Source organism: Mercenaria mercenaria, chromosome 15 (genome assembly GCF_021730395.1).
Source record: "Mercenaria mercenaria strain notata chromosome 15, MADL_Memer_1, whole genome shotgun sequence".
Taxonomy (NCBI): domain Eukaryota; kingdom Metazoa; phylum Mollusca; class Bivalvia; order Venerida; family Veneridae; genus Mercenaria; species Mercenaria mercenaria.
In genome coordinates this window covers 68598461-68618795 of record NC_069375.1, presented here as the reverse complement: position 1 = coordinate 68618795, position 20335 = coordinate 68598461, and the positions used below count along the sequence as shown (strand labels likewise).

The 20335-nt window shown below is 35.7% G+C and overlaps 1 protein-coding gene across 11 annotated transcripts in view; it reads right to left on the bottom strand.

The window, feature by feature from the left end:
* Positions 1 to 20335, bottom strand: part of LOC123528858 (centriolin-like) — a 145101-nt gene that overhangs the window by 38168 nt on the left and 86598 nt on the right. For 10 of the 11 annotated variants that reach the window (XM_053525539.1, XM_053525538.1, XM_053525542.1 and 7 more), the window contains 11 exons: positions 19262 to 19363; positions 17564 to 17780; positions 15747 to 16874; positions 12036 to 12136; positions 8613 to 8678; positions 7734 to 7802; positions 6554 to 6711; positions 5550 to 5736; positions 4687 to 4893; positions 4332 to 4396; positions 3759 to 3885 (listed from right to left, as the gene is read on the bottom strand). In XM_053525539.1, coding sequence (XP_053381514.1) covers positions 3759 to 3885; positions 4332 to 4396; positions 4687 to 4893; positions 5550 to 5736; positions 6554 to 6711; positions 7734 to 7802; positions 8613 to 8678; positions 12036 to 12136; positions 15747 to 16874; positions 17564 to 17780; positions 19262 to 19363 — 2427 coding nt within the window. The remainder of the gene's footprint in view (positions 1 to 3758; positions 3886 to 4331; positions 4397 to 4686; positions 4894 to 5549; positions 5737 to 6553; positions 6712 to 7733; positions 7803 to 8612; positions 8679 to 12035; positions 12137 to 15746; positions 16875 to 17563; positions 17781 to 19261; positions 19364 to 20335) is intronic. The other variant, XM_053525548.1, reaches the window with a different exon arrangement.

Here is a 20335-nt window from a genome sequence, read left to right as displayed (position 1 = left end):
AGGTGCATAACTATCATTTATATGTAGGAAAACCATTTTCCACCCAAAGCCATTACACACTTCATGATACAGAATTAAAATGTGCACAGAATGTCTACATATGTGTGTTGTACACTCCCTCACTTAAATAAATGGAATTTGCTCTCTATAACCCAACCATTACAAGATGTGCAAATTGTGGTGCATATGTTTACCTTTTCTACATTTTGACACCATTCTGGTTAAGGAAATATTGTTTCTGCTGCTGTGTATAGTTGTGTTAGTGGGGTAAATTAATGGGTACCATTTCATTCTACAGATAATGTCTCACAATATAATATTTGTTATATAAGTATTACACTGAGGCGACAAATTGGCAAAGATGGAGGAAAATATAACATTGCTTGCCAACATTGGTTTTGCATGTAGCAAAACACATTTAGTATGAAGTGAACAAAAGTTCTATGCCTCTGCAGTAGATCAAAACATAAAACCATTTAAAGTTGTTATATATTTATCTAGGGCAGAAATTCAAAAGAGATTAAATAACTTCCAGATGTCCGTAATAACATAAAATTTTAAAAACTTTCTTAATTTCAAGAATTAGGTCATTCTTCTGGAGACTTTCACCATTAACGTGGATCTATGTCACTTTTACAAAAATATATCATGTGAGAAATGGTACCCATCTACAGACGAAAAACTGGTTACTTGGGGATAAAAGCAAGAATTTTTCTTAATTAATGAAACAAGCAAAACAGAATCATAATACAGCATGCTTATAAAACTTTATTAAAATTTTATACCCTTTAAAAAATATCACAGCTCAAAATCAGCACAAAAAAAGTTATGCATTTTACTCAACAGCCGTGCAAAAGTTACACACAGTTTAAATGCTGTATCAAAAAATTAATACTCTTTTAATAAACAATAAATAGCTGCTTAAAGTCTGGCAGTAAAAAGGACAACTATAACATAAAATTTGCCAAATTTATACTTAAATATCCTTTTTTTTTTTTCAAGATTTTATTTAAGAATAAAATTTTTCCAAGAAAGCTTATTGTTCATTTCACTCTTTATCTGTATTCCACAGGTACTTTTTAAGTCTTTCCACTTCTCCCTAAGTTAGGATGAAGGAGAAGTGACTTCTCCCAAGAAATTAGACCTAGTTTGAGCCCTGAATGAAGCCTGAAGTCAATCCCTTTTTTTCCCTGTTATCCAGGAAAAATATGATTTGCCCTCATTTTTCTAAGAACTAGGTGTCAGCTAAAATTCCTATCCTAAGCCAAGTAGAAATGCAGGATTTTGGGATGGTAGAAACAATCAAACACTATTAGATATTACTCCATCACTCAAAAATACAAACACACCATCTTCATTTAATGATCAAATGTCATCAGCATGGGTTGTTTTCCTTGAAATTTATGTATTAATGTAAAATAGTAAAGAATAATTATACACTCCAAACAGAAACATGCAATTAATAAATTTGAAAAAAAAACAACAACAACAACAACCGAATAATAAAAATATGACTTAGAAAATAAATCCTAAATCAAACCGAAAGTTTTCCTCATTTTGAAAGTTTGTATCTTTGTATTTTACACGGAAATACATTTCCAGGTTAAACTGCTGAAGCTAATGTCAACCCAGTTGTCACTTTTCACACAAATAATTTCCTAATTTTCACACTGGAAGTCACTGTATTTTACACTGATCCTTTTTTATTAATAAATTAGTTGTTTTTTTTTTTTCTCACAATCATGTACTTTAAACATTTTGCTAAGTTCAGGATGAATTTGCACACTGATACACTCTTTTCATCTTATTACCGGTAGTCCTTTTTTCTGTTTACATTTTACTCATGCCATAAATTAATAGACTAATATACTCTTCCGATTTTCCACTTTTTTCACTTTTAGATATTTCAAAACTTGCATGGTGACTTCATAAAGCACTTCACAGCCTTTACAGTCATTCAAATCAACCGATAATCAAAACCAGTTTTTTCGATAACTGATTCGAATATTACGATAAACCAAAATTCTCATAAACTGAAATTTGATTATTAAATCAAGATGGTTTTATCTCTGTCCTATATGTATAAATACGAGCGTCGACTTTTCCGTCTAGGACCAGTAGGGGCAGTAACTCTCTCGAGCTGGAAACAAAATACCCACAATCCTCAGTACAACAACATGCATGTATTTTTGTTATCCGTACAAAACAGAAAGTCTAGAAATCTATATCAGTTAAAATAAGCCTAAACATTTCTCAAATTGTCAACCACATTTTTCCAAAAAAAAATACAAAGAAATAGCACAACTGAGATCTCGAAATGTGCCTGAACTTGATATGTCTTGTAGAAATTTAAATGATCTGGTAAAGAAACGGAAATTTTAAAACAGAAAGGGAATATTTAAAGGTTTGGCAAATGCCGACTCTCTTTGATGTACTCTGGCATTAACTGACAAATCTTTTGTAATTGTCTAGCATGTCAAGTGAAATTCACAGTTTGTGCTGATTTTCGTCTACCTTTTTTTCTCTCCTCGGAAACCACCAAATTTTAAGCATATGTAATTTAAAATATACCACAACAAGAGCTGTCACTAATGGTGACAAATGCCCCCCGCAGCACCTGGTGACCCCAAAGTCAATAAAGGTTGTGTACTCAATAAGTACTATCAGCATGTGAAGTTTGAAGGTCCTGGGTGCAGTTACAGGTTCGCGAGTAAAGTGCCTTCATGCAAAAAGTTAACATTGTGACGAACGAACGAACGGACAGTTGAAAACTAATATGCCTCCCTTTGGGGGCATAAAAAAAGGGAGATCATCATAAAAAAAATGAAATGGGTTGACAACTAAAAGTTAAACTACTGTCTACATATTATTCTACTTTATTTTTCTAGGAAAAAAAAAAACATGATTAATTTAAGTCTGTAGATCATTTTCTTCAATGCACACCAGAAAACAGTGCAAAGTCTTTATTATATATGATTTTCAGTAAAATTTCAGTCATTTACATAAATTTATTTCTTAAGCCATTCTTTACCTAGGGTGAAAATGAAAACCAAAATAGTGAATTTCTAAAACTGTCCTCTGCAGTTTTTTTTATCTATAAAGCAACAGTAAAAAATGATCTACAGTTTGAACAAAATTCTAATTTTCAACCTTACCACCCCTTATAAAAAATTTAGTATGTTCTATATGACAGAGAAACCCATTATAGATATATAGGGGTGGCAGGGTTTAAAGGTCTGATAATTAACCATATACACAGCAGCAGAATGTCTATACAAGAAATAAAGTTTACATCATGTTTTATTCATTGACAAGCCAAAACACTTTCTTTATACACTGTACATATACAGATCTACTGGCAGTGATGTATTCCTATGAGAGTATTTTGTATGACTAGGACATGCATTTAATATGAAATGTGGCATCTAAATATGTCAAAACTAATGGGGCACACAAAAATTAATTTAGTTTTTCTTAGTTGAATATAACATACAGAGAGAGGCACCATAACATTTCAATCATAAATAGAATGGCATTGAATAATAACCACAAAGATTAGGAATCATGCTGGCATCCCCATATTGCACAGCCATGGCGGTAAATTTCAAAAGCTTATTATGCTAAATTTTGGTGTTGAAAGTTATGAAAATTAAACTTACTGAATCCCCTCATTGCAGAGGCATAACACTAAGTACATCACAATACATTTTGTTTTCTGAAATATCAGAGAGGGAAAAGAATTACATTTAGACTCTTACCTGATCTCTCATTCTTGCAATCTCATTGCGTCTTTTAGCGAGGATATCTTCAGAATCTCGTAATGCTTGAACAGTTTCTCTTTCCTTTTGAGTGGCTGCATTTAATTCACTTTGTAATTTACTTAAACTGAAATTTTCAAATAGTCATTATATTAATCTATGTAATTTATACTCTTTACCATGTCCCCTCTAGTTTCTCATTTTTCTAAAGCAAAGGGAAAAAAAAGTTCACAACAGTTTCAACTTTTACAAAACTGAAAACTCACAAAGTCTCAAATTAATCTACTAATAATTACAGTCTTGACAAATTCTTGACAGATAATGAATCACTCAGAGTGATCTTTAAAAGCAGATTGTTTAAAGAATACATAACCTTAACCTCTCAGTTTATGAATACTTTGATTCCTTTGCTGTAAAAAGCTGCCAATTTAGACATAATATCCGGAAAAAAAGTCTGACTTCAGGTAAAAATTATTCTTGAGGAATCACCCACATGTAGATAACTTTAGTAACTGACACAGAATATATATGAATTCTGACAAGAGAACAAGTTGTAGAGTAAAATTAACTTACTTCTGTTGAGTCATTCTTGACCTAGAATCTAAGTCTTTAAAGTCTGCATCTCTTTTTGTGATTAACTGCAATTAAAAAAGTATCAAATAAAAGTTATTACGCTCTAAAAAGACATAAATACATATATATATAATTAAGGTATTAGGATACCAATGGACACTCTTCAGTGACTTTGAAACTCTGACATAAATTCAAATTTTTAAGAAGTCTTTTCTTTCATATTTATTTCATGCAGATAATTTACTTTACAGCAAACAAAACTTCTACAATATTACAAGTAAGAAATTTTTAAACATAACACATTTACCCATACCTAAAATGTGCAAATAAATAATTTTTGTCCTTATGCCCCTACCTGAGTAACATCTTTCAGCAGTCTTTCTTGTTTTGATCGTCGAGATTCACTGTCTTTAATCTCTCGCCGGATAGCACTTAGTTTCTCTGAAGCTTTGATCAGTTCTACACCAGCAACATTTGCACGTTTCTCAAGTTCCGATGTTTCTTTCACCGTACTTTCAAGTCCTAGTGAAGCTTTATCATACTCTCTAACAGTCTCCCTAGCCTATAAAAGTATCAACAAATTATAGACCATTAATATATATGTACAATGAAAATATTTGTTTAGTGGATAAATTACAATAGCTGTAAATACATTACAAGAAATATTATTTGAAATATTTTTTCAGCATTATGATTTATCTATAAGATTTATCTACATTGTACTAAAAACTGAGTTATGTGCAAGAAAAAAATTATTTGATGATAAACACAATTTGATTTATGTTACCTACATGTAGCTCACTTACTTAGGTAATGTCAAATGATGATCAATCTTACTTGAATTCTACTGAACCCTCCCACTGCGCAAATGCAAATCTAAACTTTATCAATATGGCTTCCAAGTTGGTATCAAGATACTATTTGGCAGAAGAGGTCATTTATTTGTGTTTCTGTATGTTGCTAATAATATGTTTTGGAAAATAAATTCTTTACTAGTAGAGGTCAAATGTTGGACCAAACCTATAAATGTGTAAGTCTCTGAAGTAATTCATACAGAAAAAAAATTGTATTACATTTATGTACTCCTGTATCAAGATAATCCATATTGACACCCACAAAACTCACAAAAATTGCAGACTTGAAAAAACATACAACACAGTGTTCTTTGGTGACAATTTTTTTTTTATAATTTCAGCCATAAATCAATTTATTAATCACCTCTTCCCTAGCACACTTCAAGTCTGTATTACACTCTTTAAGTAACCTATCTGCCTCACGGAGCTGTGCTTTCCGCTTGGCAAGAGTTTGTTCTAAGCACCGAATTTCGTCTTTTATCATCTTTTTACGAGAGTTTTCCATTCTCTCATCAAAGCTGTCTTCATCGTCAGGATATACACGCACTTTTCTGAAACAAAGATTTAATAAGTAATTATTATGAAATGTATTTTATAACATACTCAGTATCACTCTCTGTTGACCTTAAGCCTGCTAGCGGCAGGCAATTTTGCATTTGCAAAGTTCCAGTTTTCAGCCTGCACGTCCAGTCTACACTGTTCGCTATTTAGTCAGTAAATTTTCAGTGAACAATCCTTCAAACAATAAATAGTACTGCCCACATTGAATGATGGACCAGTCTCATTTAGAAATTTAGATTAAGTTACAATGGAGCCCGAAACATGAACTATTTTTTCCATACTGCATGTCATATCAGGTGTGTGACACCATTGTTGACGAGATTTTTATTGGGTGCTGTTGTGTTATGAAGTTCATCAACAGCAATATTTTCCATCCTACTGGGGCTAAAGAACAACAATCATTTATATAATATTACAAATATTACAAAGAGTAGTTGTGTTTGTACAAAAACAAAATTTATATGTCTTTTCATAAACATATTTGCACTGTTTATTTTGTGGAATAAGTTGAGCACCAACACTGCTGCAGAACCAATGCATATTTCTCAATACATTTAGCAAAATATTTTCTCATTTGCAGTGTCATGTATACAGATCAACTTCAAATAAAGACTAGTTTTTGACAAAATATGGTCTTCATTTACAGGTTTGTTTGTGCACTAAGCCACTTATTTTAACATACAGACAAATGCTTTTAAACTGGAAACACACATCACCAGGTAATTAGGTCAACTTGGCGTGACCTTTCAGTTGCCATGGCACACCTGAAAGGTCATTATACCCTTACATGACATTTTAAAAACATACCTTTTTCTTTTAGCATTCTGATCTCTCATAAATTCTAGTTCTTCTTTTGCAGACTGTCTCTCAAAATGCAGCTGTTTTTCCTCTGCTTTCAGATTCTTCAAGTTCTTCTGTTGCCTCTCAATGGCCAGATCTAACCCTTCCAGTTCATCTCGTCTCTCCTACATTTGAAAAACAAGGTTTGATCGGCATCTTTCAATATTCAGGTTTTTACCGTTTATAATTATATTTCTGTCAGTAGGCAAAGTGTGCAGTGTCTTATATAAATGGTGGAACAGGCTTCACACAAAATCTTTTTCATTAAAATCTATGGTGAATGTCTGCTTTGACTGGAAATTGAGCTTAGCACATTTTGGTCTGGCAACTTGATGGTTTTCCACTCAAACTACTTCCAGACGGGTAAGAAATCAGAAGCTAAATTATAGAAAATAAAATCTTTAAAACCGTTACAGCAAAATACTCAGAACTCGGTGTATTCCTTTAGACAACTGAAACTTTGCTACCTCGATCATCAATATGGCTCCAGCACCAAACCATACTTAACCTTTAGCCTGCTGGCAGGAAGTGATTCTGCCTTTGCAACCAGTGTAGACCAATCAGCCTTCACAAATGGTCTGCACTGTTCGCTATTCAGTCAGTAAATTTTCTGTGAACCCCCTTGGAATAATAAATGGTACTGACCAAATTGAATGAAAGATGGACCAGTCCATTTTAGAAATTGAGCTGGGTAAAGGTTAAGCAACTGATATTGTATGTGGCCAATATCCTTACACATCTGGATCGGCTCAAAACCATGGATAACTCAAGAATTGTGCTAATCCCCTTGTAATTCTAATGATCTGTGTTTTACTGTACAAGTAACTGAATGGATACAATTGAAACTTTACAAATTAATGCAACACTTTTTACATTAGTTATGCAACTCCTCCTGTGACTTACAGCTGAAATAAGACTTATGAGTGAGTACGGTTGTGATTTATTACTTTGCAGGACTTATGAATGAGTACGGTTGTGATTTATTACTTTGCAGGACTTATGAGTGAGTACGGTTGTGATTTATTACTTTGCAGGACTTATGAGTGAGTACGGTTGTGATTTATTACTTTGCAGGACTTATGAATGAGTACGGTTGTGATTTATTACTTCGCAGGACTTATGAGTGAATGAATAAATTAATACTGACCAGTAATTCTCCTCTCAGACGTCTAATAAGGTTATAATCATTCTCATCTTGTACTGCAGCTTGTAGCTCCTAAAACCAAGAGAGAACAAAAATCATTTCAAGCAAACTACTGTACCTCAACTGCACTTAAGACATATATGAGCCGTGCCATGAGAAAACCAACATAGTGGGTTTGCGACCAGCATGGATCCAGACCAGCCTGCGCATCCACGCAGTCTGGTCAGGATCCATGCTGTTCGCTTTTAAAGCTTATTGGAATTGGACAGACTGTTAGCGAACAGCATGGATCCTGACCAGACTGCGCGTATGCGCAGGCTGCTCTGGATCCATGCTGCTCACAAACCCATTATGTTGGTTTTCCCCATGGCGTGGCTCAATTGTGCTACTGATAAGGTTTGAGCTCTTGCTTGTGGCCTTGACCTTGGAGATATAGACCTAACACTAACAGTCTGGCATAGGTAACATTTACCATTTGTGTGAAGTTTCCAACAGTCAAGCAAACTGATAGACACTGTCATTTGACTGCCTGCATTTCTGTCAGGCCATACAAATAAGATGTAAAAGCACATGAGAGCATCAAATTAGTTCCCTTCCTTTCATCTAGTTGACACTGCTGGCTGAAACATCAATTTGGTTTGGCTTGACTTTGTGCAACAATTTATATTTAATACTAACTCCCAATACTACAGTTGGATCAGTGTTCTGGAACAATGGGGTGAACATCAGATAGACATTTATATAGGGACCCAGACATTGTAATCCCTTCCATAACCAACCCCAGCATCAAGCAAAAACATTCAACATTTAGCTAATAATGCAAGAGTAGCAACTTACTTTAAATACTTTATAAATGATAGCAAAGAGATTGTAACAAATTACCTTTTCATTGGCAATTCTGGCTTTAAGTTTCTTCAACTTCTCTTGCAGTTCAGCAATGTAGTCCTCCTGAAAACAGCAATATACAGGCAATTACATTAATATCAAGGACTATAAAACCATTAAGTTTCATAGGCATGAAATTTTGTGGTTTGGTCTAAAGGGCAATTTTGTGGGGATACGAGTTCATGGATATCAAGTTTTGAACATAAAATAAATGGGAATTTTACTGGTTAAATCAACCAGGAAATGCAGGAAAATTAGTCCCCCACGAATATTAATGATTTCACAACAGTATACTAATCAATAGAACACTGCTGATTTTATAATCTTCATTTTTTTCTCTTTTTTTTCTTTTTTTTGATGATCTGTAAATACAATACTTTTTGTGATAAATGCTGAGTTTAAGATAAATGCTGAGCTTTTTCAGTTTTTTTCTAATGTTGGAGATAGACCCAAGTTGGTCCTCTTGTCACTATTTCTTGCATTAACTGGAACATAGGCAGAATTGCTAACCTTTCCCAAGCCAGCCAGATTGAGAAGGGTGTCTCACATGAGAGGATTCTAGCTCCCAAGCAGGATTTGAAACCCAGAGCATTTAGAAACTGAAGATCTGAAGTCAGCAAACGCAACCATAATGTCATGGAGGTTAACACCATAAACATAAAACTTTTTTTTTGTTTTTTTTTTGTTTTTGTTTTAGATTTGCCATACTTTGGTTTTTTTTACTGTGTTAATATTACACTGGCACAATTATAGGTCATAAATGAGCCGCGCAATGTGAAAACCAACATAGTGGGTTTGCGACCAGCATGGCTGGTCTGGATCCATGCCACGGCTCATGTCTATTCCCAGCTTCTGACAGTGGTGGAAAACACAAGGTGCCTCTTCCGGCACTATTTCATCCGAGACAGGCACCTAAGGTAGAACCAATGGCATATACCTATAATCTGTAAGACAGCTGAATTGCCGACTTCTAAACTGAATTCCTTTAAATTTTACTTTAGAAAGTAGAGAAAGAATTCTAAACCTCAAAAGTGAGCTTTTGAACTAATAGCAGTGAGGGGCAAGTGATTAAATGAGCCATGCCATGAGAAAACCAACATAGTGGGTTTGCGACCAGCATGGATCCAGACCAGCCTACTGCAATTAGAGAAACCGTTAGCGAACAGCATGGATCCTGACCAGACTGCGCGGATGCGCAGGCTGGTCTGGATCCATGCTGGTCGCAAAGCCACTATGTTGGTTTTCCCATGGCACGGCTCAAATGTTGATGACCTTAACCACTCAGCTTTTCCTTTACATTCATTGTGTATATTTACCATTAGAATAAAAAGCTAAGCAAAATACATATCTTCAGAAATTATTATAAGCACGTATTAGGTATCTGGTATCTCTGATAGTTTTCAGGACATAATATCAAAATCAGTTAAATCAATACCGACAAAAAAATTTTGGTACCATGATAGATGGTGTGAAAACACATACAATACACCTAATATAATCAGACTTTACCTCTATTCATACTAAACTATACAAATTCAGTAGCTTTTATCTATATTCAAACATGTCAGCAAGATTTGTACTTGGGTTTTGAGGAATCATATTACCGAGCCAAACAATTACCAAATATCAAGAGTAATTATCTGCCTGTGTATAGACAAAAAGACCAGAAATATATACACCTTTTCATAGATTTATGACATCTTTGAATCCAATCTTAATGCCTTACAAAATGACTGAATAAGACACTGCATCCATCAGCAACAAGATATTATTATTATCACTATTATTATAAATTAATAATATAACTGTAAAGAAAACATTTTCATATTTTTTTTTAACCTTTAGCCTGCTTCCAGCAAGTGATTTTGCCTTTGCGACCAGTGAAGATCAAGATCAGCCTGCACGGATATCAGCCTGCACATCCGTGCAGGTCGATCATGGTCTGCACTGTTCGCTGTTTAGTCTGTACTGTTCACAACTGTCATTAAATATTCAGTGAACACTTGTTTCAATAAGTGGTATTGTCCAAATTGATGAAAGGACCTGTCCATTCTCGATTTTTAGCAACCCACTGTGGTCCCCAATAGCCATTTTCTTATGCTTCGGATTGCTCAAAGCCCTTGATAACCCCAGGCTTTCAAGCACTATTTGACCAAAAAATTAGGGCTAAAATAAGGGCTATTTTGGCCAAAAATAAAGGCTAAATTAGGGCTAGATGCCCACGGGCAACATGTCAAGCCTGCCTTTTGACCATATATATTATATTGTTGCTTTTATAATATCAGCAGGCCCGGATCCAGAAATATTTTCATGTGGAGGAGCACCAGTTTAGAAATAAGGGCTTTTCTAGGAATTTGGCCCTTTCTGAGTGTTTTCTTGGGAATTTTAGAGAGAATTAGGTATTTTTAGGAATTTTAGGGCCACTTGAAAGCCTGTAACCTCATCAATCTATTCATCCAGTTGTAACTTCAAGCAACATGTGTTTGACTATATTTTAACTATTTTTTTCAGAAAGGTTTTTGTTTCTTATCTAACTCTGCCTGCCTTGAGAAATGAGATACAAGTACATAGAGAACTTGCTTTTTTTAAATCATTCTGAATATATGAAGTTAGAAGATGTCAAAATTCCCAAGTAAAATACCAGACAAAACTTGCATTGATATATGAATTAAATTAGTTTTCGAGGATAAACTGCAGAAGTTTTTATTTATATTTGTAACTGAAATATTCAACAAACCTTTCATTTCAAGAGCTTAAGTAAACAGTTTAAAGCAATTTTATCTAGAAAACCTGATCAGATAGCTTATTTTAGCGCTATAACCACAGCCTAGGTGCCTCTTAAATTATCTAATAGTTAAAAGATAAATGAAATTAAACACATAATTCATTTTCCATCAAGCACAGGACTGCACTGTCACTATTTCAACAAAGTTTACAAATCAAACATTTATTTATTACTAATCATTCTGATGAAATTCTTAAAGCGCCTATTATTTAACACTGCATTATCAACAAAATAAACAATCTGAAATGTGCATTACCCTAAATTCCTGTAATTTCAATATTTTGGGTATGGGCTTGAATTCTGTTTGGCACTTATATATAATTATGCAGTCTTATTACTTCCTCATAGATGCAAGTGTTCTTTTGAACTAGATGATGTACAAGAGCGGAGTTCTAATAAAACATTTAATCAAATCTGTCAGCAGTTTTTCAGTAAAAACAACTAGTAATGTTCTTAGATTCTGGAAAGGTACTATAAATGACACTCTCAAGTAACTGAAAACTCCTCCACATGAATCCGAGGATGTATATTTCTTTAGGAAAATTGTCACAGAAAACATTTAAATTGCCGCGGGATGGAAAATCATAATGCTTACCACGCTGGCTTTTAGTAGATATTTCAAAACAAATACTTACAAGATCATGGTGTTCGGGGACGTTACAGAAGAGGTATGTATCATCATTAGCACCTGCTGTCTGCGCCATTCTTCTTGGGGACTGATCCCTTAGTACTGGTCCTGAAATTATATCGTTCAAATTATATTTATCTATTAAACCACATTATCTCGCTTAAAGGGTAAAAATGTGGCCGCAATATTTTTTGGTTTGAACATAGAATATATTGGTTTCTTATAAAATCCTATTTTTTGATTTTGATAAGTGTTTTCTCACATATTTGTCACAGGTTTTAATATTTAATGAACATATTAGAAAGTAGTAAATTATTAAATTCCTTGTCCTGATTACCTCCCTTTATGGATCTGACTGTTAAAGTTCATGGGTAATATTAAAGGTAGTGTTTTTCTAACTATTTATCTATGCATATTCTTTATTTGGACAGCCCTTTTTCTGTTTTTAGCATAAAATTAAAAGCCACATGGACCTTTAAGGTGTTGCCTTGTCTAATATGTGGATCAACGTCATTGACCTTAAGTATTAATACAAGACTCTATGAAATACTGCTGAGTTTGAACTATTACAGGAACCTGTCTCACAGAAGGATCATATTATGTAATAAATTCTGGTAAATACAGCAGTTTGATTGTGGTTAAAGCTTTAAACTTTCTTAAAGCATGCTCGAGTCTGCTTCATGGAATACTAGTATTGGTGAAATAACATTGTCACACAAGTATGTGCCATTCTGACCAAAGCTGAGCTCTTACTCATGACCTTCAGACTGAGTGACCTGCACTCAAACAACCATACTGCTCGCATTTCATTCTGCATTTTTTATTCACATATCACAATACAATTTTATACATGAACAAATTTCCAAATATAGAAATAATTATATGCCAGACTGTTAGCACAAATATTATCCTTGAAAGGAAAGCAAGTTCAATAATCATTAAACCAGTCCACAATTCAAGTAATGGCTGTCAACTCAACTTACCTTAATGCATTAGAAGTCACTCTTAATATTCTTTCACACAAATTTTCCTTCTCAAAATAATATATCCAAAACTGGTTAATCCAATTTTTTTGTTTATCACTCCATCAATTTATCACAAATACAAACTCAGTTTTACCAGCTTATCAATATTTCATTAACTTATTCATTCATGTGAAAAATTACCTCATTATTTTAACTACATTGAATAATAAATTTCCTTTTATTTGCACACTGAATGAGAAACAGTATATTTTCCAAATTCACTACATATTCATAATTGAATTTCCATCCTTTTTTTTACAATTTGAAAAATTTATCAATTCTAACCCCTAAACAAATCTTATATAATGTTATCAACTCTGTATACAGTATTACAATATTTCAAAATTCTGTAAATTCCTGTCTGAATTAATACTCTCAATGCCTGGCAAAGAAAATCAGTCAAAATCAGCACTTATTCAAACATAATAGATTAATCCATTTATCAGCCAGTACACACATATCTTTCACAATTTTTCATTCTGCCGCCTTGCCAAATTTTGAACTCTGATAGTAAAATGTATAGTAAACTCTATATAAAGTATGAAGTACGTAGAGATAACCTTTCACGTCACGCATTTATGGCAATTCAAACATTTTTATAAACATCAAATCTATTAACTCAGGTACCCGTATAAAGATCAATTCATTGATGTTTAATGTTATGGGATAATAATTCAATAGTTAAACCAATAACTAAAGACCTGCCGTAAAGTGGTCATATGACAGAAATCATGATCGGGCACGTTTTAGCAGGTTTTACAGGCATGTTAATTAGAGTAAAATTTTGACAGTATTTAAGTCTGGCCATATGTTTAACCCAGATGATCCAGATTATTTTTAACACCTTTAAGGCCCTACTAAATAAATGATTGAATTCAATGCCACTTAAGTACAACAAAAGCTTTTAATGTTCCCTAAGTAGCCATGTGTCTACCTTTCAAATACAGTCCCATGTGAAGTAATTAGCAGATTGTCTCTTCTTTTGAAAGTTAATGTGCAATAAAACTGATTTAAAAGCTGTTTTATTGATATAAATAAGTGATTGAATAAGTAAGTAAATAAGTAAATAATTTAAGTGACATGTGTTATACAGTATAGTAAATTTAGATCATAATATAATATAACACCTAGCCCACTGGGCCTATAAGTCACCTAGAGTGTACAATAAACTTCATACACTTCCAAAGGAGTTACTGGTTTTACACTAAACAAATCATGCCAAGAAAAGCACCAGTTTGTTTGTCTTTACATCCTATTCAGGATTAACTTTGTGAATTATCAACAAATGATTTTTAAGAAAAGAATTATATAAAACAAGCAAACACCTTTCTCCAAATTAGTATTTACATCCAAACAACAAAAGCAAATGAAAAACAAAACATTGCAGCTAGTTTTCTTCCTATCCTGTATTATCCAAAATTTCTTCTTGGTCGAAGAGTTTGCAAAGTCTCAGTATTAAATACAGTCATGATATTTGAGCCATACCATGAGAAAACCAACATAGTGCATTTGCGACCAGCATGGATCCAGACCAGCCTGCGCATCTGCGCAGTCTGGTCAGGATCCATGCTGTTCACTAACAGTTTCTCTAATTGCAATAGGCTTTGAAAGCGAACAGCATGGATCCTGACAGATGCACAGGCTGGTCTGGATCCATGCTGGTTGCAAATGCACTATGTTGGTTTTCTCATGATGTGGCTCATTTAAAGTTCATGGAATCATAACATCACCTAGATGCCCATTTTCCTTATCAGCTGTTTATGTATGAATTTATGTTGATAACAAAATGAAAGAAACAAAGACAGGAAAAATTATATCCCTTACTGATATTTCTGTCTTTATGGTAAAGAAAGAAAAATATATGTATGTATGACATAATAATGCTTGAATCCTCTGTAGAAAAGAAAACATTCCTATTTCAAAATTTAATCTGTTCATAAACATGTTGTAGGTAAATTAGAAATATTCATAACAATCATATCTGAAATTATATCTAACAAGAGCTGTCACTATTGGTGACAAATGCCTCAGAAGTACGCCCAAGAATGCCACAGTTGTATGCGCAAAAAAATCACATATCATTTTGTGACCTTGACCTTGACCTAAGAGGCCTGGGTCATAAGCATGGCACACCTTCTCAATATGGTTAACATTTGTGTCAAATTATTTTCAAATCCCTTGATAAATGTACCAGACAAGAAACACCTTTGACTTCTGTGACCTTGACCTTGGAGCTAGGGGTCTGGGTCTTGCGCATGACACCTTATCTCATTATAGGGAACATTTATGCCAAGTAATTTCAAAATCCTTTCATGGATGGCAAAGTTATGGACCTGACACGAAACAGATGAAGAGTTACAGCCTGGACAAGAATTTACTGGATGCACGCACAGATGGAGGGACAGTGCAAATTTAATATGCCCACCATAAGGGGCATAAAAAGTCAATTAGTTTAAACATATTTTATTGCTTATATATACATGTATATATACAGAGACAAGACATTTACGATATATTGAAAAGCAAAAGGGTTGGGCCCAAGTTCTTACAACATTAGCGATCGGCCCTTCCCTAAAAAGTCAATTGAATGTATCAATAATTTATCAAAATAGTGTTTCTACTGACAAATGTGCTGCAAAATACTATGTATATATGGTTAGTTTCAGACACTGAAAGACCAAATGTTAACTTACGTATGGGACTTGGCATGTTAACACCAGCTCCCCCAGTGCGAGGCATACTGTGGCCAGCTATAGGTGTACCCTGTGCAAGTGGCTCCATGGGGAGGAACCGAACATTTTGATCTGGCGACCTATCCCTGCTGTACCCTGTGCCCTGCGGTGGGAGAGGTGGACCGCCACCTCCTCCCCCTCCACCACCACCACCTCTGTTGTAATAGACTCTTCCAGCCGGTCGACTTGGAGATGTAGGGTAGGCAGGTAAGAACACTCTATCAGAGTTATAAGCAAGTGTTTGTGCTGGTGCAGTAAAAGCTGAACCCCCAACCTGTACCCCTGGAGTCTGACCTAGTGCCACTGCAGGTCCATGAGGGTGTGTTGGTAAAGGTGCAAATGCAGTCTGATTACCAGCATGACCTGGAGTTTGAGTGGAACCGACGCTTTGTGTTTGTGAAGCACCATAGGCTGGTGCCTGGCTCCCTGAATATCTTGGTGCAGCAGCAGGTACGCTTGCACCACTGCCTTGGTATTGACCTGGAGGTGGTGGTATTGTGTACCCTGGTGGAATCATGTACCCCTGTGGAGCCGTGCCAGCGGGACCGCTCCCAGGCTGAATCCCTGGATGTTTCAGAATGCTTGGCTGTGGTCCAGCAGGCTGTGGCATTCCTGACTGAGCCAATGGCTGGCCAAGCAGCTGACCTCTTGTTGGTGAAAGGTTTGAAGACTGGTAAGCAGAAGGTGCAATACCGGATGGAGCACCAAACGGCACTTGTGAATGCCCCATACTGGCAGGTCCAATAACTCCAGGTCCTGTCATCTGGCCTGCTGGGTAGCCATCCATTTGTGCAGAGGCTGGTACCATGCCTCCTGGCTGAATAGCACCCTCTGGTGTTGAGAAAGTGTTGACAGGTCCACTGGACATCTGGGGATGGTAGGGTTGCGGTCTGTGTACAGGTTCGAACCCAATCTTCCTCTCGGTCTCTCTCGACCTGTCCCTGCCCATCTCCCTATCCCTGCTACCATCTCTTTCATGACCCCTATTACTGCCCCTTTCTCTATCCCTGCCCCTCTCTTTTCGGCGACTACGGCTGCTGCGTCCACTCCGACTCCTCTCAGAGTGACCGTCCCCTTCTGCATCAGCACCTAAAAGTGTTGCAAAAAACAAACAAAACAAAGTGTTACCATCAAAACACACAAAACAAATCAATCACCTTGTGCATGCAATGCAATATCACAAGAATTGCTAAAGATCAACCAGCCTAGCCAACAAAATACAGAATTTACTCTGGCAAAGAATTCAAAATTTGACCCATTCAAGGTAAAGGAACTATTTTCTGTCTTATTAGGCCAAAATCAGCATGATATGGTTCCCATATACATAAAAAAACTTGCTTTAGAAGGGAGATAAAAAGTTACACATAATGCTATAGTTAAAATGAGTTCTTTCCCCTTTTACATTTAACACTGCTTGACAGCTATCCCTAAAAGTTATTGTCACTTCTAAAAGTTATTGTCACTTCTGTGTGAAAACATGTGAGAACCAAAATTACTTTATTATCATTTCCATACAGAACATGTCATTTTCAACATTCGCTGCAGCCTTTGAAAAAACAAATAGTGCAAACTTCAGCAAAAATCAAATAATTTTTGTGACTGTGTAAATCACCCCTGCCTGTTGCATTTTCATGTAAGAAAAATACTTGTAGAAACAAACAATTTGATGATCATGGACTCAGAAACATGCCATTATAGATACTCAGACTTTGAAAGAAAAAACCACAGTGCAATCCTCAACAAAAATCTCAAACTGTTTAGACACGCTTGGTACTTACCTCTGTCGGCATGTCGCTTCAGTGTTGACTGACTGGGTCGTGACCTCCCTGCTGGTCTTCCTCCTGGTGGAGTGCGAGCCTCTCTCTGGTCTGTACCACCTGGTGAAGTACCTTGTACTGGAGATCCAGCACCTTGTGGACTTCCTCCACTACCCACACCAACACCAACTCCGACACCCATGCTTCTCCCGAAACCAGGTGGGGCATAATTTGTACCCTAGAATTAGAAATGGTATAAAAACTGAGTTAGTAACAATTTGTTCAAGTAGATGGCAAAATATTCAAATTTACAATATATATTACCAAGACATATTTTAAACTCTAGAATTTGTGAGAACTAGAAACGTGTCCATGGGACACAGATGCCCCTACTACATGACATTAGTCAGGGGCCAGAACTCCTACAATACTGAATGAATCTGGATGCGAAACCCCAGGTGCACAACTACACATGCTGACCAACATTCCTGTAAACTTTGGTGATTCTAGGTCAAATACTTTTGGGGCTATGCGCGACACAACATTAAAATGACCAATTTTTTACTAAGTCAGGGGCCATAACTCCTACATGACTGGATGAATCCGGACGCGAAACCCCAGGTGCACAACTACACATGCTGACCAACATGCCTGTAAAGTTTTGTGACTCTAGGTCATATACTTTTGGAGCTAGGCACGACACAACATTAACATGACCAATTTTTACAAAGTCAGGGGCCATAACTTCTACATGACTGCATGAATCTGGACGTGAAACCCCAGGTGCACAACTACACATGCTGACCAACATTCCTGTAAACTTTGGTGATTCTAGGTCAAATACTTTTGGAGCTATGCGCGACACAACATTAAAATGACCAATTTTTTACTAAGTCAGGGGCCATAACTCCTACATGTCTGAATAAATCCGGACGCGAAACCCCAGGTGCACAACTACACATGCTGACCAACATGCCTGTAAAGTTTTGTGACTCTAGGTCATATACTTTTGGAGCTAGGCACGACACAACATTAAAATGACCAATTTTTACAAAGTCAGGGGCCATAACTTCTACATGACTGAATGAATCCGAACGCGAAACCCCAGGTGCACAACTACACATGCTGACCAACATTCCTGTAAAGTTTTGTGACTCTACGTCAAATACTTTCAGAGCTACGCGCGACACAACATTTTCGGAAGGACGGACGGACGGACGGACAAGAGCAAATCTATATGCCCCCCCCCCCAAAGTGGGGGCATAAAAATCTATGCTGTGTAATTTTCAATCAATTCCAGAATAATAAATAAGCAAATAAACTTGAATGAATGTAAAGCAAACTCCTAATTTCATTTTTGAAAATTGGATTATAAGACTGGTCTGAGGAATCTTTTCACAAACATCATGATCTTACAAAACTCAGCAACAATTATATTATTACTGTTATAACTGAATTTTTCAATGTGAACTTGAGCCTGTCCCAACACCAACTACCCACTTGCAATTATCCAATGATGTATGGGTCAGTAGTTCTAAATATTCTATAGTTATGAACCCGAAACAACAATAAAATTCACAAGGGGACCTTCACCTCTACTTCTGACCTCCTGAATAATAAGCTTCAAGCAAAATTAATAACCTATTAATTTCTATCACAATTATTAACAGAAAACCATTGAACTGGAGGATGGGGAGATAGGGAGTAAGGTACACATACCATACTGGTCATGCCAGGTACTGGCGGAACCATGGAAAGTGGTTGTTCTCTGTACTGTGACAACAACGGTCTGTAGGTGGGGCCGGCTGCCTGACCATGGTCCTGAAAATGAAGAGAAACAATATCATTATAATGCTATATAGTAATAGTTAAAATTGCACGATCATACCCTGACAATACAGAACAAATAATGCTTTATCACTTTTGGGCTTTGGCAGCGTCTATTTAATCTTTAGCCTGCTGGCAGCAATAGATTCTGCTTTTGGGATCTGTGCAGACCAAGATCAGCCTGCATATCTGTGCAGGCTGATCATGGTCTGCACTGTTCGCTATTCAGTCAGTAAATTTTCAATGAACACCCCTTCGAAAAATAAATGGTAATGCCCAAATTGAATGATAAACCAGTCCATTTTAGAAATTTTGGCAGGCTAAAGGTTATGTAAAGAAAATTCACATTTTGTTCTATTCCTTGATCTATAATATGTGCTGTTGCAGTAATACTACTTCCTGTCAGCGTGGATGCTCATATTATTGCAATATTCTGATTCAACAATATAAATTTTATTATAAACATTATGCGGCAATCATTCTTCAGATTTTGAATCAACACACCAATTATTCCTCAGATAATGAGTCAATGCACCAATTATTCCTCAGATAATGAGTCACTGCACCAATTATTCCTCAGATAATGAGTCAAGGCGGCAATTATTCCTCAGATAATGAGTCAAGGCCGCAATTATTCCTCAGATTTTGCGTCAATGCACCAATTTTTCCAAAGATAATGAGTCAATGTGGCAATTATTCCTCAGTATGAGTCAATGGACCAATTTTTCCTAAGATAATGAGTCAATGTGGCAATTATTCCTCAGATAATGAGTCAATGCGGCAATTTTTCCTCAGATAATGAGTCAATGTGGCAATTATTCCTCAGATAATGAGTCAAGGCGGCAATTATTCCTCAGATAATGAGTCAATGCAGCAATTATTCCTCTGATAATGAGTCAAGGCGGCAATTATTCCTCAGATAATGAGTCAATGCACCAGTTTTTCCTAAGATAATGAGTCAATGTG